Here is a 26,502-nt window from a genome sequence, read left to right as displayed (position 1 = left end):
CAACATCAGAATATTTTACATCACGTCTTGGCTGACATTAAACATTGTAAACTGTTTCAGACACATTATATTCAACTTACACACGCACATTCACGCACGCACACATACACACACACATGCACACACACTCACACACAACCTAACACTCACACACATACACATGCACACACATACTCACACACAACCCCACACTCTCACAGACACACAAACACACACACTCTCACTTCTTTAGTTTGGTGCTTCGACATCCTGTGATCCGGCAGTGGTAAGGAATGTTTTTGCTGTTAGTAGGGAGTGACCCACACTTTAGCAAATCCCCGAATCACACCGGGCAAGAGAAGAACCACTTGCCAGTGGGTACATCAAAATCTGGCCAGTGGAATGTTTCTGCAGAGAACACCTTAAGTTGTTGATTCCAAGTGACTCTGTATTCAGTTCTCTGTCTGAAGGCAGGTCTGACCCACAGCCACACTACCTCTACCATGGAGAGAGCAAACAGGCAGGTCCTGAACCCAACCCCAGCCTGAACAGGTGTGACCCACCCCTACCGACTGGCTCCCTCCACCACCTCCAGGGTTATAAGCTGTGATGGCAGCACCTTTACCAGCGTGGGGCTGAGGATAGTGACGGTAGAAATTCCTCTTCTCTCTCCTCACACATCTGAGCAGCACCCTGTCCCACACCATTGCAAGTTGATCTGACAAAGTCTTCAGCAGAGTAAGCGGACAGGACACAACAGACAGAGAGAAACCGTTCCCGCTCATAAAACGATCAAAAATGATGAGGTGCAGATTTAAAACAAAGTGCAAGGTTTAAAACAAAATGCAAATGAAGTAAGCACGACATGAGAGAAAACCTCTTTCTACAGTGAGTAGCTGAGTAGTTGACAGCAAGACAGTGGAATCCTCTGTCTGCAAATGTGAGGGATACAGATTCCATTGAAGCATGCAAGAGGAGCACTGGATGGTTATTTGAGTGGAAATGGTTTGCATGGAGATAGGAGGAGTTTAGCACAAGGGGACAGAGCCAGTGCAAGCTGGATGGACTGAATGAGGTCACTCTGTACCATTATGATTTGGAGATGCCGGTGTTGGACTGGGGTGTACAAAGTTAAAAATCACACAACACCAGGTTATGGTCCAACAGGTTTAATTGGAAGCACACTAGCTTTCGAAGCATCGCTCCGAAAGCTAATGTGCTTCCAATTAAACCTGTTGGACTATAACCTGGTGTTGTGTGATTTTTAACTCTGTACTGTTACAGTTTGCTGATCTGTGATAAATAGTCAGCTTGGCCATCCAGTCCCAAACTGCAAATGTGAACCCGGAGCTCTGGCTCAGAGGCAGGGACACTACCCACTGTGCTGTGAGACCTCCAAATGACTTGGGGGTAAGAAAGAGATCTGATTACAAGCAGTGGAAGGAAAATGGAGAAAGTTACTGGCTAAGTGTCGTTTGTAATAAGAAGTGAAATTATTTATAGCACTTAAAACTATTACATTTCTGCAAGCAAGTGACTTTGGTCCTAAAGTGCTATTGCCAATAAATTTTACATCTGATTAACTGAAGTAGCTTTCATCTGCTCACAACTTTCCATTAATAACATTAAATGTGAGGATGCAATTACAAGATTGACATTTACCTCCAGGATATATTTCTTTTATTCCACTTAGTCCCGAGTTGAAGAGATCTTTTTCTCCTGATACTTTCTGGTTCCACAATATCAGGCAGTGAGCAACGAGGTGTCTTCATTAGTGTCACGGTGGCTTGATCTAAAATTCAAACAAGTTAATTGTTTTTCACATAGGAGCGCAATAAATGAACCGTATGGATGTGGGAACCTCCATGCACCAAGTTCCTTCATTCAGGCATTCAATCTCAGTTACTTCCATAATGTTTCTACTAACAGAAATATGGGTTAGGATATGGATTAGAGTCAGGGTCAGGGTTAAGGTTAAAATTAAGGTTGAAGTTAAGGTTAAGGTTAATGTTAAAATTAGGACTAGGGTTAAAGTTAGGGTTAGGGCGAGGGTTAAAGCTAGGTTTCTGGTTGAGGTTAGAGTTAGTCTTAAGTTAGGATCAGGGTTAGGATTACAGTTGGGCTCAGAGTTAGGGTTTGGGGTAAGGTTAGGGTTGGGGTTAAGGTTACGATTATGGTTAGATTCAGGGTTTGGTTTCAGCTTAAGGTTAAGGCTAGGAATAGGATTAAGATTAGAGTTAGGAAGAAGAACACAGACACAAGCATGATGGGCCTGAAGGCCTCACTCTGTACTGTGCAATTGTAGGTGGAAACAGTTGAGAAAAGGAGCTGGGGAAGATGATGAGGGAGTTTGAGAAGGAATAGGAATAGGAAGTATAGGCACCAAAATTAAAGCCAGACATTCTGGCTTCTGAAACATGACACACTTTGTCGAAGAATTTGTTTTGCACTCACCAGGACAATTCACAAGAGTACCAAAGGGAAAAATAACATCGATACTGCATGAGTGGAGAGTGTGTGAAGAATTGTACTGACAACTAGTTTAGGATCATTCCTCAGGTTCACATTGTGGTGTAGTTGTGTGTAGTGGAAGCTCCATATGTTAATGCACAGGGGTCTGTTCTCTGCATATTTATAGAACTGTGTCTGTTTCAAAACATTAAAATAGGTGGCAGCCAATCTCTGGTTCATTTCTCAGAGCAATCCCTAGATCAGTCAGTGTCAAACCGTCTGGTTTAAAAATTAAACAAAGCTGGCAGTTAACTGTCAATCAACATTATTGCAGCATTCTACATCTCAATCAATCATAGCTCAATTGCCAACCAATCAGTGCTCTCCTCTTTTGCAATATAAATGTTAGTTTCTACTCCACTTGAATTGGTTTTCTTGCAATTGTCATGATGAGTGCAAGACAAACTCTAACTAAATGCTTCTTCATTCATCAAAAGTTCAAAGATGTGTAGGTTAGGTGGATTGGCCTTGGGAAATGCAAGATTATGGGGTGTGGGTGGGATGTTGTTTCAAAGGCTGGTGCAGACACAATGGGCTCAATGTCCTCTTTTTTTCACTGTAGGAATTCTAGAATTCCAATCCTATTAGCTGAAAGGTACAGTAATTAAACATGGACATCAAAAGCAGTAATGGAAAACATCCCTCCAATATAAAGGCGGTGGGAAATGTTACGATAGAGAATTGTTAATGAGGCACACATTAAGAATCATCCTAGTAAAGGGACTGAAGGAGTAATTTCAAATATTGTGAGTACAAGCAGCTAATGGGATCTGTCTTGCATAACGTTGCTGTATCTAATATTAGGCAACAATAAAGAAATGATTCCCAACTTCAAAAAGATAGGTGCATGCAGTATATAGTGGTTTGTCCTAAAGCACCTGTGCTGATGTTGAGAATCCACACAATTCCTCCTGTACAATCTGCCTCATCTCAGACTCTCAGCATCTGGTTCTATCTCTTATTCTCTCACATTCACCCTTTCAAAGCATCAAAAACAATTTGCTTAAATTCCCCTGTGGTCATGAGTGTAACAATCCAGATGAGTGGATCCCAAAGTGGCTGGGGGAGCAATCATTTGGGATGCTCAGCCCTGAGGCAGTAATAATCACTGTTGACTGGAGATTGACATAAGAACATAAGAGCTAGGAGCAGGAGAAGGTCATCTGGCCCTTTGTGCCTGCTCCCCCATTCAATAAGATCATGGCTGATCTTTCGCGACCTCAGGTCCACTTACTCACCCTCTAACCCTAACCCTTAATTACTTTACTGTTCAAAACATTATCTATCTTAGCTTTAAAAACATTCAATGAGGAAGCCTCAACTAATTCACTGGGCAGGGAATTCCATAGATTCACACCCTCTGGGTGAAGAAGTTCTACACAGTCCCAGGATTGGCCCTGAGACTCCAGTCAAAGTCTTCAGATGGCTCAGGACAAAAATATTAAACACTGCTCATTAATTCCTTGCATCCTCATCACCACAGCCTCCACTCTCCCATTCAACAACTGCTCCCACTCATCCCTTCCATCCCATTGTAGTTTTTCACTGTGGCAAGTTGGAACTGGCGATCGATGAGATGAGCATCATATCCTGTTCTTATAAGAACATCTACTAGCATCTTTAGGTGTCCATCATGTTCCTCCTTGTCTGAGCTTACCCATAGGGGACGGCTTCTGTAACATGTTTAGGATGGAACCTAGAGAAGTGCAGCATTGTGAAGTTATCTGTGGGTTTGCAATAGAGTGATGTACTGAGGTGCCTGTTCTTGATGGAGATGTATATGTCTAAGATTGAGACTGATTCTGAAGAGTAGGAGAAAGTGAGGTCTGCAGATGCTGGAGATCAGAGTCGAGAGTGAGTTGCTGGAAAAGCACAGCAGGTCAGGCAGCATCCGAGGAGCAGGAGAGTCGACATTTTGGGCCAGAGCCCTTCATCAGGAATGAGGCTAGGAGCCTTGGGGATGGAGAGATAAATAGGAGGGAGGGTGGGGCTGGGAAGAAGGTAAATAAGAGTGCAATAGGTTTATCTTTCCACTCATTTATCTCTCACCCCGAAACTCCCAGCCTCATTCATGATGAAGGGCTCTGGCCTGAAACGTCAATTCTCCTGCTCCTTGGATTCTGCCTGACCTGCTGTGCTTTTCCAGCAACACACTCTCGACTCTGATTCTGAAGAGTAGTCCATGGTAAATCTGATGGTAGGATGAGACTTGCTGATATCACAACATAGTTGTTTCAGTGATACTTTGCCGTGAGTCCAGAGGAAGAAAATGTCGTCAATATAGCGTTGGTTGGAGTCTTAGTGAAGAAGTCTTGCTCAAACTTGTGCATGAAAACATTGGCATATTGGGATGCAAATTTGGTTCCCATGGCTGTTCCGTGTGTCTAGATGAAGAGCTGGTTGTCAAAGATGAAGTCGTTGTGGTCAAGGATGAAGCAGATGAGCCGTAGGATGGTGCCTGAAGATTGACAATTGTTGGTATTGAGTACTTGGGCCAACGTTATCTGCCTCATACTCTGCAGGCAAGGATGCCCTGAGGTGAGGTATATTGGCGAGGACAAGCAGACACTACGATAACGGATGAATGGACACCGCACAACAATCATCAGGCAGGGGTGTTCCCTCCCAGTTGGGGAACACTTTAGCTGTCTGGGATATTCAGCCTCTGATCTTCAGGTAAGTGTCCTCCAAGGGTGCCTTCAAGATAAACAACAATGCAGAATTGCCGAGCAGAAACTGATAGCCAAGTTCCGTAGCCATGAAGATAGTCTCAATCGTGATCTTGGGTTCCTATCATGCTATATGTGACCTACCAGACTGTTCTGTACCTGTAAGATCTTCCTTACTGTCCTGTTTTGACACCATCGCCTTCATAAATTGTTATGATCTCTCAACCTTAATTAGTTTGTACGTTGTGGATTAATTATTACTTTGGTGAGACCCTCAACATGTGACTCTTCTACTTATCATGTTATTTCAGTCATTTGGTTTGTCTCCAGCACCATCTTATTTATGATTATTTGTAATGATCTCTCTGTCTCATTGAGTCAGATTATAGGTCACGCCTTCGCTTGTTATTCAGCTGTTGACACTTTACTCACACTATCTGACACTTTTGACCACCTGCAGAGACTGATTATTCAGCCAGTCAACACTCCACTCACGCCATTTGTACCTACCTGTTGACACTCTTAATTACCTGGAATTATCTTGCTATTATCTCTCTGCCTGTATATTCTGTGCCTGTGCACTTCCCTCCACTTCACCTGACAAAGGACAGTGCTCTAAAACCTTGTGATTTCAAGCTAACCTGATAGGCTATAACCTAGTGTTGTATGACTTCTGACTCAATTATATAGAACATACAACATCATGGTTAGGAGGGGCATGGAGTCGGTGGTTAGGAAGCAGCTGTTCCCTCAGCTTGAAGGGTCAGCACTGCTGCCTCTCAGCGCCGGAGACCCGGGTTCAATTCCCGCCTCAGGCGACTCTCTGTGTGGAGTTTGCACGTTCTCCCCGTGTCTGCGTGGGTTTCCTCCGGGTGCTCCGGTTTCCTCCCACAGTCCAAAGATGTGCAGGGTCAGGTGAATTGGCCATGCTAAAATTGCCCATAGTGTTAGGTAAGGGGTAAATGTAGATGTAGGGGTATGGGTGGGTTACGCTTCGGCGGGGCGGTGTGGACTTGTTGGGCCGAAGGGCCTGTTTCCACACTGTAAGTAATCTAATCTAAAGACGGGGGCATCATTTTAAGGTGAAAGGCAGGAGGTTCAGATGGGATTTCAGGAAGAATGCACTGCCTGGGAGGGTAATTGGGATGGGAGATATTGAAACCTTAAAAAGGCTAAGTGGATGAACACCTCAAATGTCATAAACCTGAAGGCTATGGACCTAATGCTGGAAAACAGGATTGGTGCAGATAAATGATGGAAACAAAAACAGAAATTTCTGGAAAAGCTTAGCAGGTCTGGCAGCATCTGTGGAGAGAAATCAGAGTTAACGTTTCAGGTCCAATGATCCTTCCACAGAACTAAGGTGATGGATTTTGTTTTGTTGGCATAGATTTATTTGATGGGCTGAAGAGCCTTTTCTGTACTTTATGACAATACAGAAACAGGCCATTTGGTCCAAGCAGGCTAGGCTGAGTGTCAGAGCTCCTCTCTAGCCTGCTCAGATGAATGTGTGGGTGAGGTCATTAGGTAGGCACTGATGGGACTGTGACCTTTGTCGTCTTGTTTAATGCTTTAAGAAGTTGTATTCTGCCCAGCTCAGAGCTTCTATCAGTGTCATGTACAGTGTGACAATGAGCAGGTTCCTGGTCTAAGTCAATACCTAAACCTGAAGGACTCACACTGAAGTTGCCATAGTCCTTCTAGACCATTGGGCTGCTCTCTTATGAGACAGATAGACAACTGGTGGTGTTTTAATCAGAGGGTGATCCCACCTCAGTTAAGGTGGGAGAGAGAGTCCTTCATGGTCACCTTAGCCAGTATGGGAATGGAACTCACGCCGTTGATGTCACTCTGCATCAAAGACCAGCCATCCAACTGAGCTAACTGACCCCAGAGCTAACTAGGTGACATAATAAAACACACATCTCACCCAGTGGCGTATCTATCCCATTCTCTCTAATGTAGCCTTCCTTAAAACAACCCACACAATTCAGTGAGTGGTAGTGAGTGTACATTCCCACCTGAATTCCTAATTGGACTTTCGAGTCACTGCCTCATATCAGTGGCCTCTAGACTTGCTCCTTCCCACAACTGGAGACACTCCTCTATCCATTCAATCGAAACTTTGCACAATTTTAACAAACTCCATTTGGTTACCCTTGAGCCTACTCTCTTTAATAGGAAAGAGAACCAACCTATTAATCAGTCACAGTTCTGGTATCATCCTCGTAAATCTATTTCCATCTTTTCCAGCACTCCAAATGTGGCTTAGCAAAGTCTAGCCATCCATTCCCATATATTGTTAACCCTTCGTTCTCTATTCGCCTCTCTCAGACAATCCTTCATGGGTTGGCCCAGTCATACAGCCAGGAAATAAAATGATCCTCCAGCCTCAAGATCCTCTGTACAGGAGCATTTCCACTATTTTTTTACAAAGCAGTCACTGCTTTAGTTTATGGATTGTATTAACATCTTTCTGAAATAGTTATGACCCTCAAACCGAGAGAAATCTTCACAAGCAGCAAACACAGAATATCTATGAAAGATATTCTACAGAGTTGCCTGGGTATTTCTGCATTTGTTGCTAAGCTGGAGGGTAAAGGAGGTGAGGTTTCTGATTGGTGTCATGATGTAGAGGTGCTGGTGTTGGACTGGGGTGGACAAAGTTAAAACATCACACAGCACCAGGTTATAGTTCAACAGGCTTATTTCGACGCATGAGCTTTTGGAGAGCTGCACCTTCACCAGGTGGCTGTGAATGTGCTTCCAAATAAACTCGTTGGACAATAACCAGGGTATTTTCGATTCTGGATTAGTGGTGCTGGAAGAGCACAGCAGTTCATGATGAAGGGCTTTTGCCCGAAACGTCGATTTTGAAGCTACTTGGATGCTGCCTGAACTGCTGTGCTCTTCCAGCACCACTAATCCAGAATTTGGTTTTCAGCAACTGCAGTCATTGTTTTTATCTAGGGTATTTTTGATTTTTAACTTTCTGATTGTTGTGAGTGTTTTACCTTCTTTGTGACTGAATAGTGGCAGTTGTTTGTTCAGTAACTGTCCATGGTGCTGAATACATTTACCTGTATTGGTATTAGTACAGTGTTAACTTCAATATAGCCATGGGCAGATGGCAGGATGCTATTTATTTGTCTGTTTGTTTAGTTATGTGTTTGTTTATTTTTTATTCACTCATCAAACGTGGGTGTCACTGGCTGGGCCCAGCATTTATTATCATCCCTAGTTACCCCTTGAGAAGGTGGGGGGGAGCTGCCTTCTTAAACCGCTGCAGTCCATGTGCTGTGGGTAGACTCACAATGCCCTTTGGGAGGGATTTCCAGGATTTTGACCCAGTGACAGTGAAGGAATGATGATATATTTCAGGATAATGAGTGGCTTGGAGGGGAACTTGCAGGGGATGGTGTTCCCAAGTATCTACTGCCCTTGTTCTTCTATGATGTGGAGGTGCCAGTGATCACCTGGGGTGGACAGGGTCAGAAGTCACATGACACCAGGTGTATTTGAAATCACTAGCGTTTGGAGTGCTATTCCTTCATCAGGTGAATTTCTGCAGTGTGTCTTGTAGATGCTACGCACTGCTGCTACTGAGTGTCAGAGGTGGATTGAGTGGATGTTGTGCCAACCAAGTGGTCTGCTGTGTTCTGGATGATATTGAGTTTCTTGAGTGTTGTTGGAGCTGCACCCATTCAGGCAAGTGGGGAGTATTCCATCACCCTCCTGACTTGTGCCGTGTAGATGCTGGATGGGCTGTGGGGAGTTAGGAAATAATCTACCTGCTGTAAAGTAGTAATCCAGAACCCCAGACTAATGGTTCTGTGGAAGATTATGAAATTTGTATCCATCAATAAAAAATATCTGGAAATAAAACTTCCTGTGGTGGCAACCACCTATATATCAACTGCTGTAAAAACTCATCTAGTTGAGCTTTAGGGACTGGAATCTGCTATCCTTAACAGTCTGGCCTACATGTCACTCCAGACCCGCAGCAATGTGACTGACTCTTTAACTCCCCTCTGGAATGGCCTAGCCAGCCACTCAGTTCAAGGGGAAATGTTGATGGGTGACAAATCATTGCCTTTCCAGCAATACCTGTGTCCGAAGAATGAGTAAAGGAAGAGAAGCAGAGCTCTTTGTGCAGCTATTGGGACTGAATCAAAATTACAAACTGAAATATACGTTACAAAAGCTTATTTGAAATGCTAACTTAGCTTCAGAAATAATAGCACGTACCTAATAGTCCATTAATTTCCAGGCCTCCAAACCTCTGCATGGCTTTAATGGCCTTAGTTAATGCTTCTTGGGTTTGACGTTGATCAGTAGCAGGACCCAGTGGAGCCAGGTAGCCAAACTTAGTCAACCATTCCTGTGGAAGGTAACAATTGAATACAGTTTTTTGATCTGGAGAGCCATTATCTTTAAAGTTATGATAAACAAATCCATTCAACACCTTCAATTCATCAATCTGTCAGAACCAGCCACAAACCATGAACTGCAGAGAAGTGAAATTGTTCTCCCAGTCTACACATTCATTTTTTACCAAGTGGAACATCTTGTCTTAAGGGTGACACCTCAGGAAACAAGAATATCCATTTGCCAAGCCTGGCGTTTATCTGAATACATCAGCCACTGGCACATGTGTTAAACTGGGGACTGGAGTTAGTTATTTATATATAAAAACCAAAAGAACTGTGGATGCTGTAAATCAGAAACAAAAATAGAAATTGCTGGAAAAGCTCAGCAGGTCTGTGGAGAGAAACCAGAGTTAATGTTTTGGGTCAAAGTCTCCCTTCCTCAGAAGGGTTGTATTCACTGTTCTGAAGAAAACAAGCCCAGTTTCTCCAATCTCTCCTCAGAGCTCAGACCCTCCCTCTAGCCCAGGCAGCATCCTGGTAAATCTCCTCTGCCCCCTCTCCAATGAAATCACATCTTCCTAGAATGTAGTGACCAGAACTGCACACAGTACTCCAGCTGTAGTTTAACCAGTATTTTATACAGTTCCAGCACAACCTCAGATAAAAACTAAACACTGCAGAAGCTGGGATTCTGAAACAAACACAAGGATTGCTGGAGGAATTAGACACTAGACTGCCAAAGTAAATGCTGCTACAAAGGTAGAGATAGCAACACAGAAACTGCACAATCTGGCAGGTATTGGCATGTTGTTTTCTGTTTTTATCTCATATTAAAGTTATCACCATGAATTTGCTTGTAGCTTTTCCCAACACGACCCAGGTTTCTTTAAGGTCTAGAGTCAACATTGTTCAGAGGAAATCCCTGATCAGTGTCGAGTCAAAAAGATATTGCTGCCCTCAGCAGCCTATTACTGAAGCTCAAAGTCTGACATTCCCCGCTTCTCCCCTCCTGACTCCCTCTCCCTAATGTGATGCTCATAATGGAAATATAATGTTGTTCCTTCACTGTTACCAGGTCAGAATCCTGGAATTCCCTCCCTAAGGACATTGTGAGTCTACCCACAGCACATGGACTGCAACAGTTCAAGAAGGCACCTCACCCCCCACCTTCTCAAGGGGCAACTAGGGACGGGCAATAAATGCTGGCCCAGCCAGCGATACCCAGGTTCCAGGAGTGAATAAGAAAATGCTGTCAGATGTCAAATACAATGGATTTAACGTAAACAACATGTGTTTACATAGAATTACATCCAAGCAAGCCATTCAGTCCACACCAGAGATTTTACATCACAAATCAGCATCCTTCACTCGCCCTCTCACCTCTCCTTCTGTTTCTCTGTGGTTCATGTCTTTATCCAACTTCCCCTTAAAAATTTCTGTCTGGAGGAGGCTATTCCTCAATAGTGGAAGAACCCAGCTCATCAGTGCAAAAGATAAGGCCGAAGCATTAACAGCAATCTTCAGCCAGAAGGGCCAAGTGGATGATCCATCTCAGCCTCCTCCAGTGGTCCCCAGCATCACAGATACTAGTCTTCAGCTAATTTGATTCATGAGTCATCAAGAAACAGTTGGAGGCACTGGATACTGCAAAGACTATGGGTGCTGGCAATGTTCCAGCATTGTTGCTGATTCTGCTTTTCCTTAGCATTACATTCCTAGGAACCTGTGTTAAAGGTTACATGTAATAGCATGTTGAGCTGCAGAGTGGGATGATGGCAGGGAGTGTGGTGTAGGATGTGGCTGACACTTAGTTCTGTCTCTCTCCCCAAGGGTATTGCTTTGACCCTCAACTTCAGATTGTCCCGAAGAAGGGTCACTGGGGCTCGAGATGTTAACTTTTGTTTCTCCCTCCACAGAGATCTGCTGAGTTTCTCCAGAACTTTCTGTTTTTGTGGCAAAGTATAAGGTTTGCTTTTAGTCGGAGCATATGTGAATAGTTCAGATATCCACATTCCAGAGAGGATATGGAGACACTGGACAACAAGAACACTTCGACTGAGATGTGACAATTGAACTGGGAAGTTTGAACAGGCTGGCACTCTTTCCTCTCAGCTATAACTTCATGGCAGCTTTAAATTAGAAAAAGATTTAATAGATTAATCATTGTGGGGAGCCATTACTAAAAAAACAACCACTTTTAATTGGAATATGTTACATGGATCCAAGCCAGAGGATAAGGTAGGAGACACAGATTTTTCTGTTTTTGTCCTCCCTGGTATTAGAGGGTGTGGGTTTGGGAAATAATTGTTGAAGTTGCTGCAGTGCATCTTGTAGATGGTTCCCACTGCTGCTGCTACTGACCGTCGCTGCTGGAGGGAGGAGATGATGAAGGTACAGATGTGCTGCCAATCACATGAGCTGCTGTGTCATGGAAAGTGTCAGCATATTTAGATTTCTAAAAGACATGCGATGTGAAGCCGCGTAAAAAAAAAAATTACACATGGTGTAATGATTCAGCCATCAAAGGTCAGCAAAACAATCAAGGCGCAGACAGACACAGGCAGACAATTGCAAGATGCACAGATAGGCAGGCACAGGCAGATAACAATGGATGGGCAGACAAAGGACAGACAGACAGACAGATACAGGCAGACACCTCAAGGATAGACAGACAAGCAGGCAGACAATTGAAGGACAGGCACACTGTCAAAGGACAGACAGACACAGGCAGACAGTGGAAGGATGGGCAGACAGTCAAAGAATTAGAAGATAGCCTTATATTTTATTTGCATCTTTTGTGACCTCAGAATGTCCCAACTGCTTTACAGTCGATTAAATACTTTTAAGATGTTGTCACTGTTATAATGTAAGGCACAAGGCAGCCAATTTGCACACAGCAAACTCCCACAAAGAGGAAGGAGATAATGACTGCATAATTTGATTTTAATGATAATGGCTGAAGGATATTGGCTAGGACACTGGCACCATGCCCTGTTCTTCAACACAACATCATCAAAGCAATTAGCTCCCATCTGAGAAAGTGCAGATCTGGCCATAGTTTAATGGCTCACCAATCCTCAGCAATTTATTTTTATCAACTGTACAAAATCCCAAAGGTAGTCACTCCATATTTCTGATTTAATTCCCCCACCAACGTTCCCCCAAAATCCACACATCAACATTCCTCACCACAGTCAAATCTCTAATATTTGATGAAACCACCAGAACAAGCACATCTGGTTTGGCTGGGTATTATCTTAGACACAACACTGCAAACAACTCAAACCAGCTGTTGTCTCATAGAACAATCCTTCAAGCAACAGAACAGAAAACATGCTAATATTGAAAGTACCCTTTTAAAAGTAAATATCAACCGCTGGAGGGATGAAAATAAAGTTTCTTTTTTTCTTTGTGTACCATTTTAACTATATTTATATTTCAAACAGAGAGAAACATACAAAGACAGGCAATAGAATTTTGGGACACAATCGTGTCAAGGTTCGAGTCGGTAACAATTTAATTATTAAAGGTGTCGAGGAATTTGGCTGGTTGGAAAACTGACTACAAAGACCCTTAAATGATTAGGAATAGGAATCGGCAGGATGTCATCTTTGATTGGAGTTGTTGAAGGGTTCTGATGTATGACTCAGGTTATACGCATGCTGATTCCATTCCAAATTACAGCAAAGATTTATGAGGGAGAGCAACAGAGGAGAAAAAAGAACGTTAGCGGAATTATGAAGGACTCTTCACTCAAATAAAGAACTTTGATCAGAGCTCAGGATTTGAAAAGAGAAAATCGCCTCTGATAGACGTTGTTCAGCAGCTGGTGCCTCAGTGGCATCATTTAAATGAAGGTGGACTGGATTGGTTAAATCACAAGACTATAAAATATAAACAGAATTAGGCCATTCGGTCCATCAGGTCTACTTCACGTTTTGATCATGACTAATGTGTTTCTCAATCCCACTCCCTTGCCTTCTCCCTATAATCATTGCTCCCCACTGACCTCAGCTGGCTCCAACCCCATACTATAGAATAGGAGGAGGTGTGATTTACTCCAGTCTTTTCTTTTTGAGGAGATTCTAAATTCTCTGTTTAAATACTATTTTTCTTTATCTTTTTCCCACACAACTGCCAAACATCAGTAGTGTTTACCTGACCAGTCTTAAGGTCAGGTGCAGACCTCAACCATGACAATGGCAATACTAAACTGTTTCAACTGCTCTTCCTCAGGAAAGAACAGAATTGCATTTCTGTGGTGCCTATCACAACCTCAGGATGTTCCAAAGTACTTTCCAGCCAATTAAGTACTTTCAGAGAGTGCTTGTAATATAGCAACAACCAATCAGAATGATACCTGACGGATAGACATTAGGACAGACACTCAGGAGAGTTAGCCTGACTTGGAAATATATCACTGTTCCTTCAGGGTCATTGGGTCAAAATCCTGGAATGGCATTGTGGGTGTTCCAATAGTACACGGACTACAGCGGTTCAAGAAGGCAGCTCACTCCCACCTCCTCAAGGGGCAACTAGGGACGGGCAGTAAATGTGGACCCAGCCAGCGATGCCCACATCCCATGAATGAAAAAAAAACTCTCCTGCTCTACTTCAAAATAGTGCCATATGGTAAGTGCGGTCAGTGGGCAGAGGGCATTGGGCAGGGGTCACATGGGTCTGGAGTGGGTACAGATGGAAAGTCATGGTCTCCACCTTCAGTGCTACATTCTGCGGGGGATTATCAACCCTGTTTGTAAGGACCACATTCCAGTCTTCACTGAGTGTGGGTTCTCCCGGGAATGAGGATCAAATCCTATTCTAGAAACGTAGAAAATAGAAGCAGGAGTAGGCCATTCTGCCCTTCGAGTCTGCTCTGTCATTCAATGACATCATAGTCGATCATCCAACTGACTACCCTGTTCCCACCTGCTCCACATACCCTTCAATCCCTTTTGCCCTAAAAACTATACCTAAGCCCTTGAAATGGGCAGATGAGACCTCAATCTCACACAAAAGCCAGCATCTTAAGCAGTGCAGCATTACCTCAGAGAAGTACTGAGAGGGTCAGTCTATATTGTGGATTCAAGTAGGGGATTTATGAATCTCACATCGGAAACTGGAGTTGCTAACTGTTCTGGGGCAAAACACAATGACTAGACACTTTATTCATCGAGTTACCACAATAACAAATTCCGATCATGCTTGTCTTTTATCTCTCTCCTGTCTAATTGTAAGCACAATTCAGCTAACTTGGATTATTAAAGCTCTGATCTGCAACTGATGTTCTCCAATTCTTTATCATTTAGTCCATGAGCTGCCACAAACTGTTCAGTTCTCATTCACCTTCGCAAGAATAGATTACAAAAAGGCTTCTGTGTCACAGGGAATAATGCTGACTCAGAGGAAAATGCTGTAGCGGATGAAAGATTAATAAATACTTCGATGAATGGCTTAATGTCATAGAGAAACCCCCTGATCAATGTGCACTTGTTAAAAGTAATGAGAAAGTGAAACAAGATAGGAATAGAATAAGGACACACAAATAAATTAACTGACTATTGGAAGATGAGATGCAACTGAATTTTCCAGTATTTATTACCCTCCATAAATCTTTATTAAGAAACTAAACAATGACTTGTCACTGAGGGTGCAGACAAGACAATTGGTTAATTATGTTGTTTTTACTGTACAGTAGAGCATCTACATAGAATGTGGAGCATAGAAACAAAATCAGAACTTGCAGGAAAAACTCAGCAGGTCCGGCTGCATCTGTGGAGAGAAAGCAGAGGAAATGTTTCGTGTCCAGTGACCCTTCTTCAGAACTGATTGTAGCTAGGAAAAGGTTGGGATTGGTATAAGTGCTGGAGAAGGGGTGGGAGGAGGGGGAAGGAGTAAACGATAGGTGGGGATGGAGCCTAGAGAAAGAAAGAAATTCTATAATGTGTACATTTAATCTTTTACATTTTTCAGCGTGACACCCTGTTGACAATGTGACTTGATAATGTCACAGCAATGGGAACCTGGGTGGAAGGTCATTAATGGAGTATCACTTCAACCAATCAAATTGAATGATAATAAAAGTAACAATGTAATGACTAATCGGGAAGTGTAAATTCGAGTGGATTGCTTCACTGTCCAATCCAATAAGTAAAAGAGATAAACAGAGGGAAAGAAAGAGAGGGAGAAAAAATCTGAAAACTTCTAAAAATGTAGTTTAAATTTGAATTTTAAAGAATATCCATCAATTAAATTCTAAAGGAATGAGACTCCATGTGTGTAAAAGTTACGTTTTCAAAGGTAGTGAAATTGTTTGGAGCTAACCTTTAACACACCACTAAAAGGGGACTTCAGTCAGAAATCACCAAGATGTCACTCTCAGTGGTGAGTACAATTTACAGCTACCAGACAGATAGACCAACTTTGTATCACTCCAGGCAGGGTAAAGGAAAAAAGTGGCTTTATTTCTGAAACTTTAATATAGAGTTTTGAACAATTTCAGTGCTCCAATTTGATGAAAGAAATGTGGAATCAGAAGCTAGTCTTAGTAATGACGACCATGGAACTACTGAATTGTAGCATACAGTCAACTGGTTCACATATGTCCTCCAGGGAAGGAAATCTGCCTGGTCAGGTCTATATGTACCTTCAGACCCAACTTCTACACCACCGTCAAATTCACTTAGCCCATCTTGGACACCTCCCTTCCTCTCCTTGACTTCACCACTTCCATCTCTGGCGACAGTCTCCAGATGGACATTTATGACAGACCCACAGACTCCCATAACTACCTGGACTACACCTCTTCCCACCCAGTATCCTGCAGTAACTTCATCCCATTCTCCTAATTCCTCCGCCTCCCCCATATTTGCTCGGACGAGGAGACATTCCACTAGCGAGAATTCCAGATGTCCACCTATTTTGAACGACATGCTTTTCCTCCCTCTGTCAACACCACACCACCTCCATTCCCTATTCCTTTGTTCTAAACCCCCTCAATGCAATAAAGACAGAGTCTTGTCCTCACCTACCACCTCACCAGTCTCCACATCCAACACATCATTCTGAAACACTTCTGCCAACTGCAATTAGATCCCACCACCAAGAACATATTCCCCTCCCCACCCCCCTCTGCTTTCTGCAAGACACATTCCCTTTGCCAATCCTTGATTCACGTCACTCTCCCCACTGAGCCCCCCGAATGTACCTTTCCCTGCAACTGGGAAAGATGCAAAACCTGCTGGTACCCCATCCCCTCCTCACCTCCATCCTGGGCCCCAAACAGTCCTTCCAGGCAAGACAGAGGTTCACCTGCCTCTCTTCCAACCAGGTTTACTCCATTAGGTGCTGCCAACATGGTCTTCTCTCCATCTTCTCTCCAAGCGTAAACTTAGGGAACGGTTCACCCCACAGGGGCTGACCAGACCTCCCAGCCACTGCCCATTTCAATTCCTCTTCCCACTCCCTTTGAAACATGACCATTCTTGGCCTCCTCCACTGCCACAATGAACCAAATCACAAATTGGAGGAACAACACCTCATTTTCCACTTGGGAAGCCTACAGCCCTGAGGACTCAACACTGAGTTCTCCAATTTCAAATAACCTCCCTTTCCATCCCCCAACTCGCTTCCCAGCCCCTCCCCCTCCCTTCCTCTGCCACCAACCAGATTCGTTCCTCCCATTGACCAACCAGGTCGTACTCTCTACCTGTCCTCACCTATCCCCACTTCCCCAATCTTCCCCCCGCCTCCCCCTCTATCTGCAGCTCCCCCAACACCCACCTCCAATCCTGAAGAAGGGTTACACCCAAATTGTTGACTTCTCCATCTCCTGATGCTGCTTGGCTTGCTGTGTTCTTCCAACCTCCTGCTTGTCTACAGAGGATTGGACACTGGCAAACATGGCACCTTTATTCAATAAGGGGTGTCAGGATTTTCCTGAATAACTACAGACCTGTTAGGTTATCATTGGTGGGGAGTTATAATCACAAACACCAGGCTTTTGGAGAGTTTTCAGTTCATTAGGAGAGGCAGCACAGGGTTGGAATGACTAGTCCATTAGAACGTTTTAATGCTGTAAAAGGGAATGTGATGAAGGGAATACAGTCGATAGTGTCTATATGGAGAAAGGTGTTTGATAACATCGAGGCTTATGGAATACAGGGCTCAGTGCCAGCCTGGATAAAAATTAGGCTGAAAGACAGAAACTGGCAAACTGTGGTAAATGGTTATTCTCAACATTAACGTAACCTTTGATGTCTCTGCACTTTTAATTTGTTTTAGACATGTCTTCTAGTAATAGCCTATAGATTGTATAAAACAACTAAATTTGCTGTTATTCTTGTGTGCTAGCAGTCAGAAGTGCCGAGTCGATGATCCACTTTGGCCTCCTCTAGTGGTCCCCAGGTTCATAGATACCAGTTTCCAGCCAATCTCATGATAGCGAGAAACAATTGGAGACACTGGATACTGCAAGGGCTATGGGCCCTGACAACATCCCAGCAATGGCACTGTAGACTTGTGCTCCAGAACTTACCACTCCCCTAGCCAAGCAGTTACAATTACAACACTGGCAACTACTTTACAATGTGAAAAATTGCCCAGGTATGTCCAATACATAAAAAACAGGACAAATCCAACCCGGCCAATTACAATCCCCATCAGTCTACTCTCGATCATCAGTAAAGTGATGGAAGGGGTCACCAACAGGGCTATCAAGCAGCACCTGCTCAGCAATAACCTGCTCAGTGACACCCAGTTTGGGTTCCCCCCAGGGTCACTCAGCTCCTGACCTCATTCCAGCCTTGGGTCAAACATGGACGAAAGAGCTGAATTCCAGAGGGGAAGGGAGGGGGACAGCCCTTAACATCAAGGCTGCATTCAACTGAGTGAGGCATCAAGGAGCCCGAGCAAAACTGGAGCCAATAAAAATCAGGGATATCTCTCCATTGTCATGTTTCTTGGAGGTCAAATATCTCAGCTCTGAGACAATAAAGTCATCCAACACAGAAACAGCCCCTTCGGTCCAAATCATCCAAGCCAATCAAATTTCCCAAACTGAACTAATCCCATTTGCCTGAGTTTGGCCTACATCCCTCTAATCCTTTCTTATTCATCTACCAGTATAAATGCCTTTTAAATATTATAACTGTACCTGTACTTACCACTTCCTCTGGCAGTTCATTCCACAGACAAACCACCCTCTGTGTGAAAAAGCTGCCCCACAGGTTCTTTTTAATTCTTCATCCTCTCACCTTTAACCTGTGCTCTCTAGTTTTAAACTCCACTACCCTAGGGAAAAGACCTTAGATATTTACCTTATCTGTGCCCGTCATGATTTTATAAACCTCTATTTGGTCACCCCTCAATGTCCTATGATCCAGGTCAAAATGTCCTAGCTTATCCAGCCTCTACTTATAACTCAAACCGGTAAAAACAATGACTGCAGATGCTGAAAATCAAATACTGGATTAGTGGTGCTGGAAGAGCACAGCAGTTCAGGCAGCATCCAACGAGCAGCGAAATCAACGTTTCGGGCAAAAGCCCTTCATCAGGAATAAAGGCAGTGAGCCTGAAGCATGGAGAGATAAGCTAGAGGAGGGTGGGGGTGGGGAGAGAGTAGCATAGAGTACAATGGGTGAGTGGGGGAGGAGATGAAGGTGATAGGTCAAGGAGGAGAGGGTGGAGTGGATAGGTGGAAAAGAAGATAGGCAGGTAGGACAAGTCAAGGAGACAGTAACTGAGCTGGAAGTTTGAAACTAGGATGAGGTGGGGGAAGGGGAAATGAGGAAGCTGTTGAAGTCCACATTGATGCCCTGGGGTTGAAGTGTTCCGAGGCGGAAGATGAGGCGTTCTTCCTCCAGGCGTCTGGTGGTGAGGGAGCGGCGGTGAAGGAGGCCCAGGACCTCCATGTCCTCAGCAGAGTGGGAGGGGGAGTTGAAATGTTGGGCCACGGGGCAGTTTGGTTGATTGGTGCGGGTGTCTCGGAGATGTTCCCTAAAGCGCTCTGCTAGGAGGCGCCCAGTCTCCCCAATGTAGAGGAGACCACATCGGGAGCAACGGATACAATAAATGATATTAGTGGATGTGCAGGTGAAACTTTGATGGATGTGGAAGGCTCCTTTAGGGCCTTGGATAGAGGTGAGGGAGGAGGTGTGGGCACAGGTTTTACAGTTCCTGCGGTGGCAGGGGTAAGTGCCAGAATGGGAGGGTGGGTCGTAGGGGGGTGTGGACCTGACCAGGTAGTCACGGAGGGACTGACCCCACCCCCCATCACCAAACCATCATCTCCCAGACCATACAGAACCTCATCACCTCAGGAGATCTCCCACCCACAGCTTCCAACCTCATAGTCCGGGAACCCCGCACTGCCCGGTTCTACCTCCTTCCCAAGATCCACAAGCCTGACCACCCTGGCCGACCCATTGTCTCAGCATGCTCCTGCCCCACTGAACTCATCTCTACCTACCTTGACACTGTCCTATCCCCCCTAGTCCAGGAACTCCCCACATACGTTCGAGACACCACCCACGCCCTCCACCTCCTCCAAGACTTCCGTTTCCCTGGCCCCCAACGCCTTATCTTCACCATGGATATCCAATCCCTCTACACCTCCATTCGCCATGACCAGGGCCTCCAAGCCCTCCGTTTTTTCCTCTCCAGACGTCCCCAACAGTACCCTTCCACTGACAACTCTCATGGCCGAACTGGTCCTCACCCTTAACAATTTCTCCTTTGAATCCTCCCACTTCCTCCAGACCAAAGGTTTAGCCATGGGCACACGTATGGGCCCCAGCTATGCCTGTCTCTTTGTTGGCTATGTAGAACAGTTGATCTTCCGTAATTACACCGGCACCACTCCCCACCTCTTCCTCCGCTACATTGATGACTGCATTGGCGCCACCTCGTGCTCCCGTGAGGAGGTTGAGCAATTCATCAACTTCACCAACACATTCCACCCTGACCTTAAATTTACCTGGACTATCTCTGACACCTCGCTCCCCTTCCTGGACCTCTCCATCTCCATTAGTGACGACCGACTTGACACTGACATTTTTTACAAACCCACTGACTCCCATAGCTACCTGGATTACACCACTTCCCACCCTATCTCTTGCAAAAATGCCATCCCGTATTCCCAATTTCTCCGCCTCCGCTGTATCTGCTCCCAGGAGGACCAGTTCCACCATAGGACACACCAGATGGCCTCCTTCTTTAGAGACCGCAATTTCCCTTCCCACGTGGTTAAAGATGCCCTCCAACGCATCTCGTCCACATCCCGCACCTCCGCCCTCAGACCCCACCCCTCCAACCGTAACAAGGACAGAACGCCCCTGGTGCTCACCTTCCACCCTACAAACCTTTGCATCAACCAAATCATCCACCGACATTTCCGCCACCTCCAAAAAGACCCCACCACCAGGGATATATTTCCCTCCCCACCCCTTTCCGCCTTCCGCAAAGACCGTTCCCTCCGTGACTACCTGGTCAGGTCCACACCCCCCTACGACCCACCCTCCCATTCTGGCACTTTCCCCTGCCACCGCAGGAACTGTAAAACCTGTGCCCACACCTCCTCCCTCACCTCTATCCAAGGCCCTAAAGGAGCCTTCCACATCCATCAAAGTTTCACCTGCACATCCACCAATATCATTTATTGTATCCGTTGCTCCCGATGTGGTCTCCTCTACATTGGGGAGACTGGGCGCCTCCTAGCAGAGTGCTTTAGGGAACATCTCCGAGACACCCGCACCAATCAACCAAACTGCCCCGTGGCCCAACATTTCAACTCCCCCTCCCACTCTGCTGAGGACATGGAGGTCCTGGGCCTCCTTCACCGCCGCTCCCTCACCACCAGACGCCTGGAGGAAGAACGCCTCATCTTCCGCCTCGGAACACTTCAACCCCAGGGCATCAATGTGGACTTCAACAGCTTCCTCATTTCCCCTTCCCCCACCTCATCCTAGTTTCAAACTTCCAGCTCAGTTACTGTCTCCTTAACTTGTCCGACCTGCCTATCTTCTTTTCCACCTATCCACTCCACCCTCTCCTCCTTGACCTATCACCTTCATCTCCTCCCCCACTCACCCATTGTACTCTATGCTACTCTCTCCCCACCCCCACCCTCCTCTAGCTTATCTCTCCACGCTTCAGGCTCACTGCCTTTATTCCTGATGAAGGGCTTTTGCCCGAAACGTCGATTTCGCTGCTCGTTGGATGCTGCCTGAACTGCTGTGCTCTTCCAGCACCACTAATCCAGTATTATAACTCAAACCCTCCAGTCTTGGTAACATCCTTGTAAAATTTTTCGACACCCTTTCCAATTTGCTGAGTGTAATCACTCATCATAATAGAACCAGTCACCGAGGGTATGGTATGAATAAAGTAGATGTTTTTTAAAGTTGCCCAACCTGAAGTAAGTTTCAATGGAGCATTGAAATTGAAACACAGTGCTGGATTCTCCTAATGAACGTGCCTTGAATAGAAATTATTACTTTTAAAAAAAAAAAATTTTATTGATGTGAGCAAAATTGCCAGCATTTATTGCCCATACCTAATTGCCCAGAAGACAGTTAAGAGGCAACCATATTGCTGTGTGTCTGCAGTCACATTTAGGATCAGATAAGGACGGCAGGTTCCTTCCCTAAAGGACATCAGTGAATCAGATGGGTTATTTACAACAATTGACAGGTTAGACGGTCACATTAGGTTAGGTCTATATTCTAGATTATTGTTTTTAAAATTGAATTCAAATTTCACCATCCTGGGAACTGAACTCATATCTTCAGAACGTTACACTGGGGATCTTGATTATATGCCTGGGGCATTACCATTATGCCAATGCCTCCTATCCAGGTGGCCAAGTCATCCCGAGGCCAGTGAGGGACACCACTGTCTGGAGAAGCCTACTCACCAACAGGATGGCAATGGGACCCAGCGTATGACTTGGATTTTTTGAATCCCTTCCTCATTTCCTCTGCGGAAGCCAAACCGCAGGCCCATGGCGTGTTTCAAGGCAGGAGTTTGAGGTTTTACACAGCAACAACGTGTCAGTAAACAGAAAGATAAAAGTGAGTGAAATATTATAAGAAGGAGGAGGAGTTGACCTTTTGAACCTACTCCGCTATTCAATAGGATCATCTGACTCAGTCGCCTATTCCCACTTTCTCCCAACTGTTACAACACAGGGTAAACTCTCCTTCTTAATTTAAACCAGCAACACAGAAAAGATTTCTCCCATGCAGTAACCTGTATAAATTTGAGAGGCCAAGAACTATTTAAAGTAAAAATTAACAACTTTATTTCTTAAAATATAATAGAGAATAATAAACTAACAATTATGTACAACTCCTTCATCTCACTTATCTTTTACCTTCCGCTTCTATAATACTAGCCCGATAAAACCCCTGATTAAAATTTACAAAACAACTCTTCTTATCTCAAAACCAGGCAGCTTTCAGTTCTTCCCTGTATTCCTGTCTTCTTTTCTTCTTCTTGGGGATTCTGTTTCACAGGTTACTGATTGATAAAGGTACCTATAAGAGAGCTATTTTTCTGGAAGTCTCTACATGCTGGTAGCTTGGCAGTTTTCCTCCCACCTGTCCAACCCTCCCCGGTCTTATACCCCCAAAGCATTGGATTGAGTCATTGGCTTTTAAGATTGTCAATATACTCAATTCAAACTTGATTGGAATTTTATATTTTTCGGAATATAATCAAAACTGATTGGCTGAATTTGGATTTGTTTTTGTCTCATAGCATCTCAGCTAGTGCTATCTGTTCTGAATCAAATGTCACATTGTAAAGTCTCCAGCACTCGGTGGGCTTGCCAATCCTTCACTCTCTTAAAGGTACAGTACACTTTTACACCTTCATAACACAATACCCAATGATCCCTTTAGTCTGAGGAACTATACCTAACTCCTTCTTGAAATCTTTCAATGTTTTGGCCTCAACTGCTTTCCATGGCAGAGAATTCCACAAGCTTCCACAATTCTCTGGGTGAGCACATTTCTCCTCATCCCAATCCTAAATAGCCTTCCCTGTAATGATCCTTAAATAATGACCCTGGCCATGGGGATCATCTTTTTTCTATCGAGCCTGTGTTGTTCTGTTAGAGGTTTATTGTTTTCAATGAGCTTCCCCTCCCCCCTCCCCACCTCAATTTCTAAACTCCAGTGAATATAATCCTCACTGATCCAGTCTCTCTTCATCTCTCAGTCCTGCCATTCTAGGAATCAGTCTGGTAACCCTTCACTGCACCCCCTCCACAGCCAGCACATACTTCCTCAGACAAGGAACCAAAACTCCACAAAATGCTCCAGTTCTGGTCTCACCAAAACAATGTTGAAATGCAGCAAGACAAAGCCTCTTCTTCCTCAGGGGCCTCAGGAAACTTGGCATGGCCATAAGGACCCTCACCAACATCTACAGATTCACCATTGAAAGCATATTGTCCAGGTGCATAACGGCCTGGTATGGCAGCTGCTCTGCCCAGGACCATGTAAAACTCCAAAAGTGGTGTGCACAGTTCAGACCATCATGGAAGCCAATCCTCCATCCATGGATTCCATCCACATGGCTCACTGCCAAAGAAAGGCTTCCAACATCATCACAGACCCATCCCACCCTGGTAATGCTCTCCTCCAACCTCTTCCATCAGGCAGAAGATGCAGAGATTTGAATGCACACCCCAGCAGGTTCAGGAACAGCTTCTTCCCGGCTGTTATTAAACTGATGAATGGACCTCCAAACCTCAAATAATGCTGATCTTGCTCATGTTGCTCCTGCTTAGTGCATACCCTGTGCAGTGTATCCTCTTTGCCTCTATCTAACTCTTTTTACAACCTCTGGTCTGTTCAGTATGATCTGCCTGTACTGCTCGCAAACAAAACTTTTCACTGTACTTCAGTACACGTGACAATCAATCAATCACTTGATCTTATGGTAAGATACTGACATTAATTTCATGAATTCCTGAATTAGCTTGAAACAGGAGACTGAGAAGAGACAAAATGTCTTTAAACAATGAATGGATAAGGTCAACATGAACTCTGCCATTTAAAACAGACTCCAGTTTCCCTACATTCAGAGGAAGTAAAATTAGCAGAAACTGAGAACATATTGGGAGGTGATAACCCAGTGGTATTATTGCCGGACTGTTTATCCAGAGTTCCAGGTAATGCTTAGGGGATCTGAGTTCAAGTCTTATCACAAGAGATGGTAGAATTTGAATACAAATTTTTTTAAAAAACTGGAATTAAGAGTCTAATGACAACCATAAACTATTGTTGGGAAAAACTCATTGGGTTCATTAATGTCCTTCAGGGAAGGAGTCTGCCATCCTTACCTGGTCTGACCTATATGTGACTCCAGACCCACAGCAATGTGGGTGACTCTCAACTGCCCTCTGGGAAATAAATGCAGACCTGGCCAGCAACACCCTCATCCCCTGAATGAACGTGGATAAAGAATAAAGACATTACTAACCGTTCCTGAGCAAATGAGGGTTTAAGAATCGGTGCTTTAATAACTTCACAGATGCTCAGTGCGTCACATTGCTGCTTGTGGGATCTTGCTGTGCACTCACGTCCTACATTACAACAATGACTACACTTCAAAAAGACCTTCATTGGCTGTAAAAGTGCTCTGGGGTATTGTGAGGTTGGGAAAGGTGCCATGGAAGTGCAAGTTTTTTCAAAATTAAATTCAAGCATTTCAAAGACTTGCTAAAACCCTCCCATTATAATTATACATGACAGAACTGGGAGCAAGATTGAAGGATGGGAGAGCTCTTTTCACTGTTCTGTACAATACTTTAAATGATTACATCCTTCATAACATCGTCAAGATTAAAAAGCAGCAAATGCCAATTCCCAAGCAGGGCCAACATTTTATTCAAACTCTTTGGTTATTATCACCATAAATATTTATGATTACACCCTAAAGATGATCAGATAACACTCAAGGATGAGTATTGGTATGGGCTGAAATTCCAAACTGGGAAAGCTTGCTGAGTTTGGTGTCAATGCTGAACAGTAATAAATCATGAGAGACTTGCAGAATGGAAACTGCACAGGGGAATGATAAGCACCTTTCTGATTTGCAGATTGGAATATCTTCAACGCTTAAGTATAAAGGATGTTCTGGGGGGATATTTTGAAGTGAAGCAGCTCATGTTTATATATCATATTATCATATTGTCAGGAGGACCCAAGGAATCTCTTGATCAGTAGCTACTCTTCATGTACTTTAGCCTGAGGTAGAGTGGCATGATGCCTCAGTTGTTAGCATTGCTGCCTCACTGCACCAGGGACTTGGGTTGAAACCCAGCCTCCGGTGACTGTGTGTAATCTGTGTTTACACATTCTTCCTGTGTCTGCTAGGTGCTCTAGTTTCCCTCCACAGTTGAAACATGCAGTCTGGGTGGGTTCGCCATTCCAAATTGCCCATAGTGTCACAGCAATGTGCAGAATGGGTAGGTTAGCTAAGGGAAATGTGGAATTATGGGGATAGGGTAGGGAGCTAGGTCTGCGAGGTATGTTATTTTGAGGATTGGTGCAGACTCGATGGGCTGAATGGCCTCTTTCTGTACTGTAGGGATTCTATGAGATAATTTCTAGATTGTTTGGGAAGTCACAGGTTATGGAGAAAACATAGGAAAGTGTGGAATGCCAGATCAGCCATGATCTGATTGAGTGGCAGAGCAGGTGTGGGGGTTGAATGGCCTACTGCTGTTGCGATTTGTTATGTCTCATATGAAGTCACCCAGTAAACCTGTCCACCATTGGAGCAAGCGGTGACATAAAGAAATGGATTTCTCGGTAGCAGTGGCTCAGGGATCAACATTTACCAAACCGCAGAACGAGACCAGGACACGATGGGGACTGCTTCTTGAAAAGGAACGTGGAGAAAGAGTGAGGGTGTGGGATTGCTGTTTCAAAGAGCTAGCACAGTGGGATGGAGTGAATGGT

General features: G+C 44.4%; 1 protein-coding gene across 2 annotated transcripts in view; it reads right to left on the bottom strand.

Annotated features, from left to right (window-relative positions):
- The window catches only part of mmp17a (matrix metallopeptidase 17a), a 126,718-nt gene that overhangs the window by 54,472 nt on the left and 45,744 nt on the right, over positions 1-26,502 (bottom strand). For both annotated transcript variants that reach the window (XM_072587684.1, XM_072587683.1), the window contains exons 2-3: positions 9,408-9,540; positions 1,642-1,771 (exon numbers count right to left, since the gene is read on the bottom strand). In XM_072587684.1, the coding sequence (XP_072443785.1) occupies positions 1,642-1,771; positions 9,408-9,447 (170 nt within the window). In that variant the 5' untranslated portion in view covers positions 9,448-9,540. The remainder of the gene's footprint in view (positions 1-1,641; positions 1,772-9,407; positions 9,541-26,502) is intronic.

The sequence above is a fragment of the Chiloscyllium punctatum genome, chromosome 17 (assembly GCF_047496795.1).
Source record: "Chiloscyllium punctatum isolate Juve2018m chromosome 17, sChiPun1.3, whole genome shotgun sequence".
NCBI classification, from domain to species: Eukaryota; Metazoa; Chordata; class Chondrichthyes; order Orectolobiformes; family Hemiscylliidae; genus Chiloscyllium; species Chiloscyllium punctatum.
Note: the sequence above shows the minus strand (reverse complement) of the source record. Positions and strands in the feature narration are given on the sequence as shown.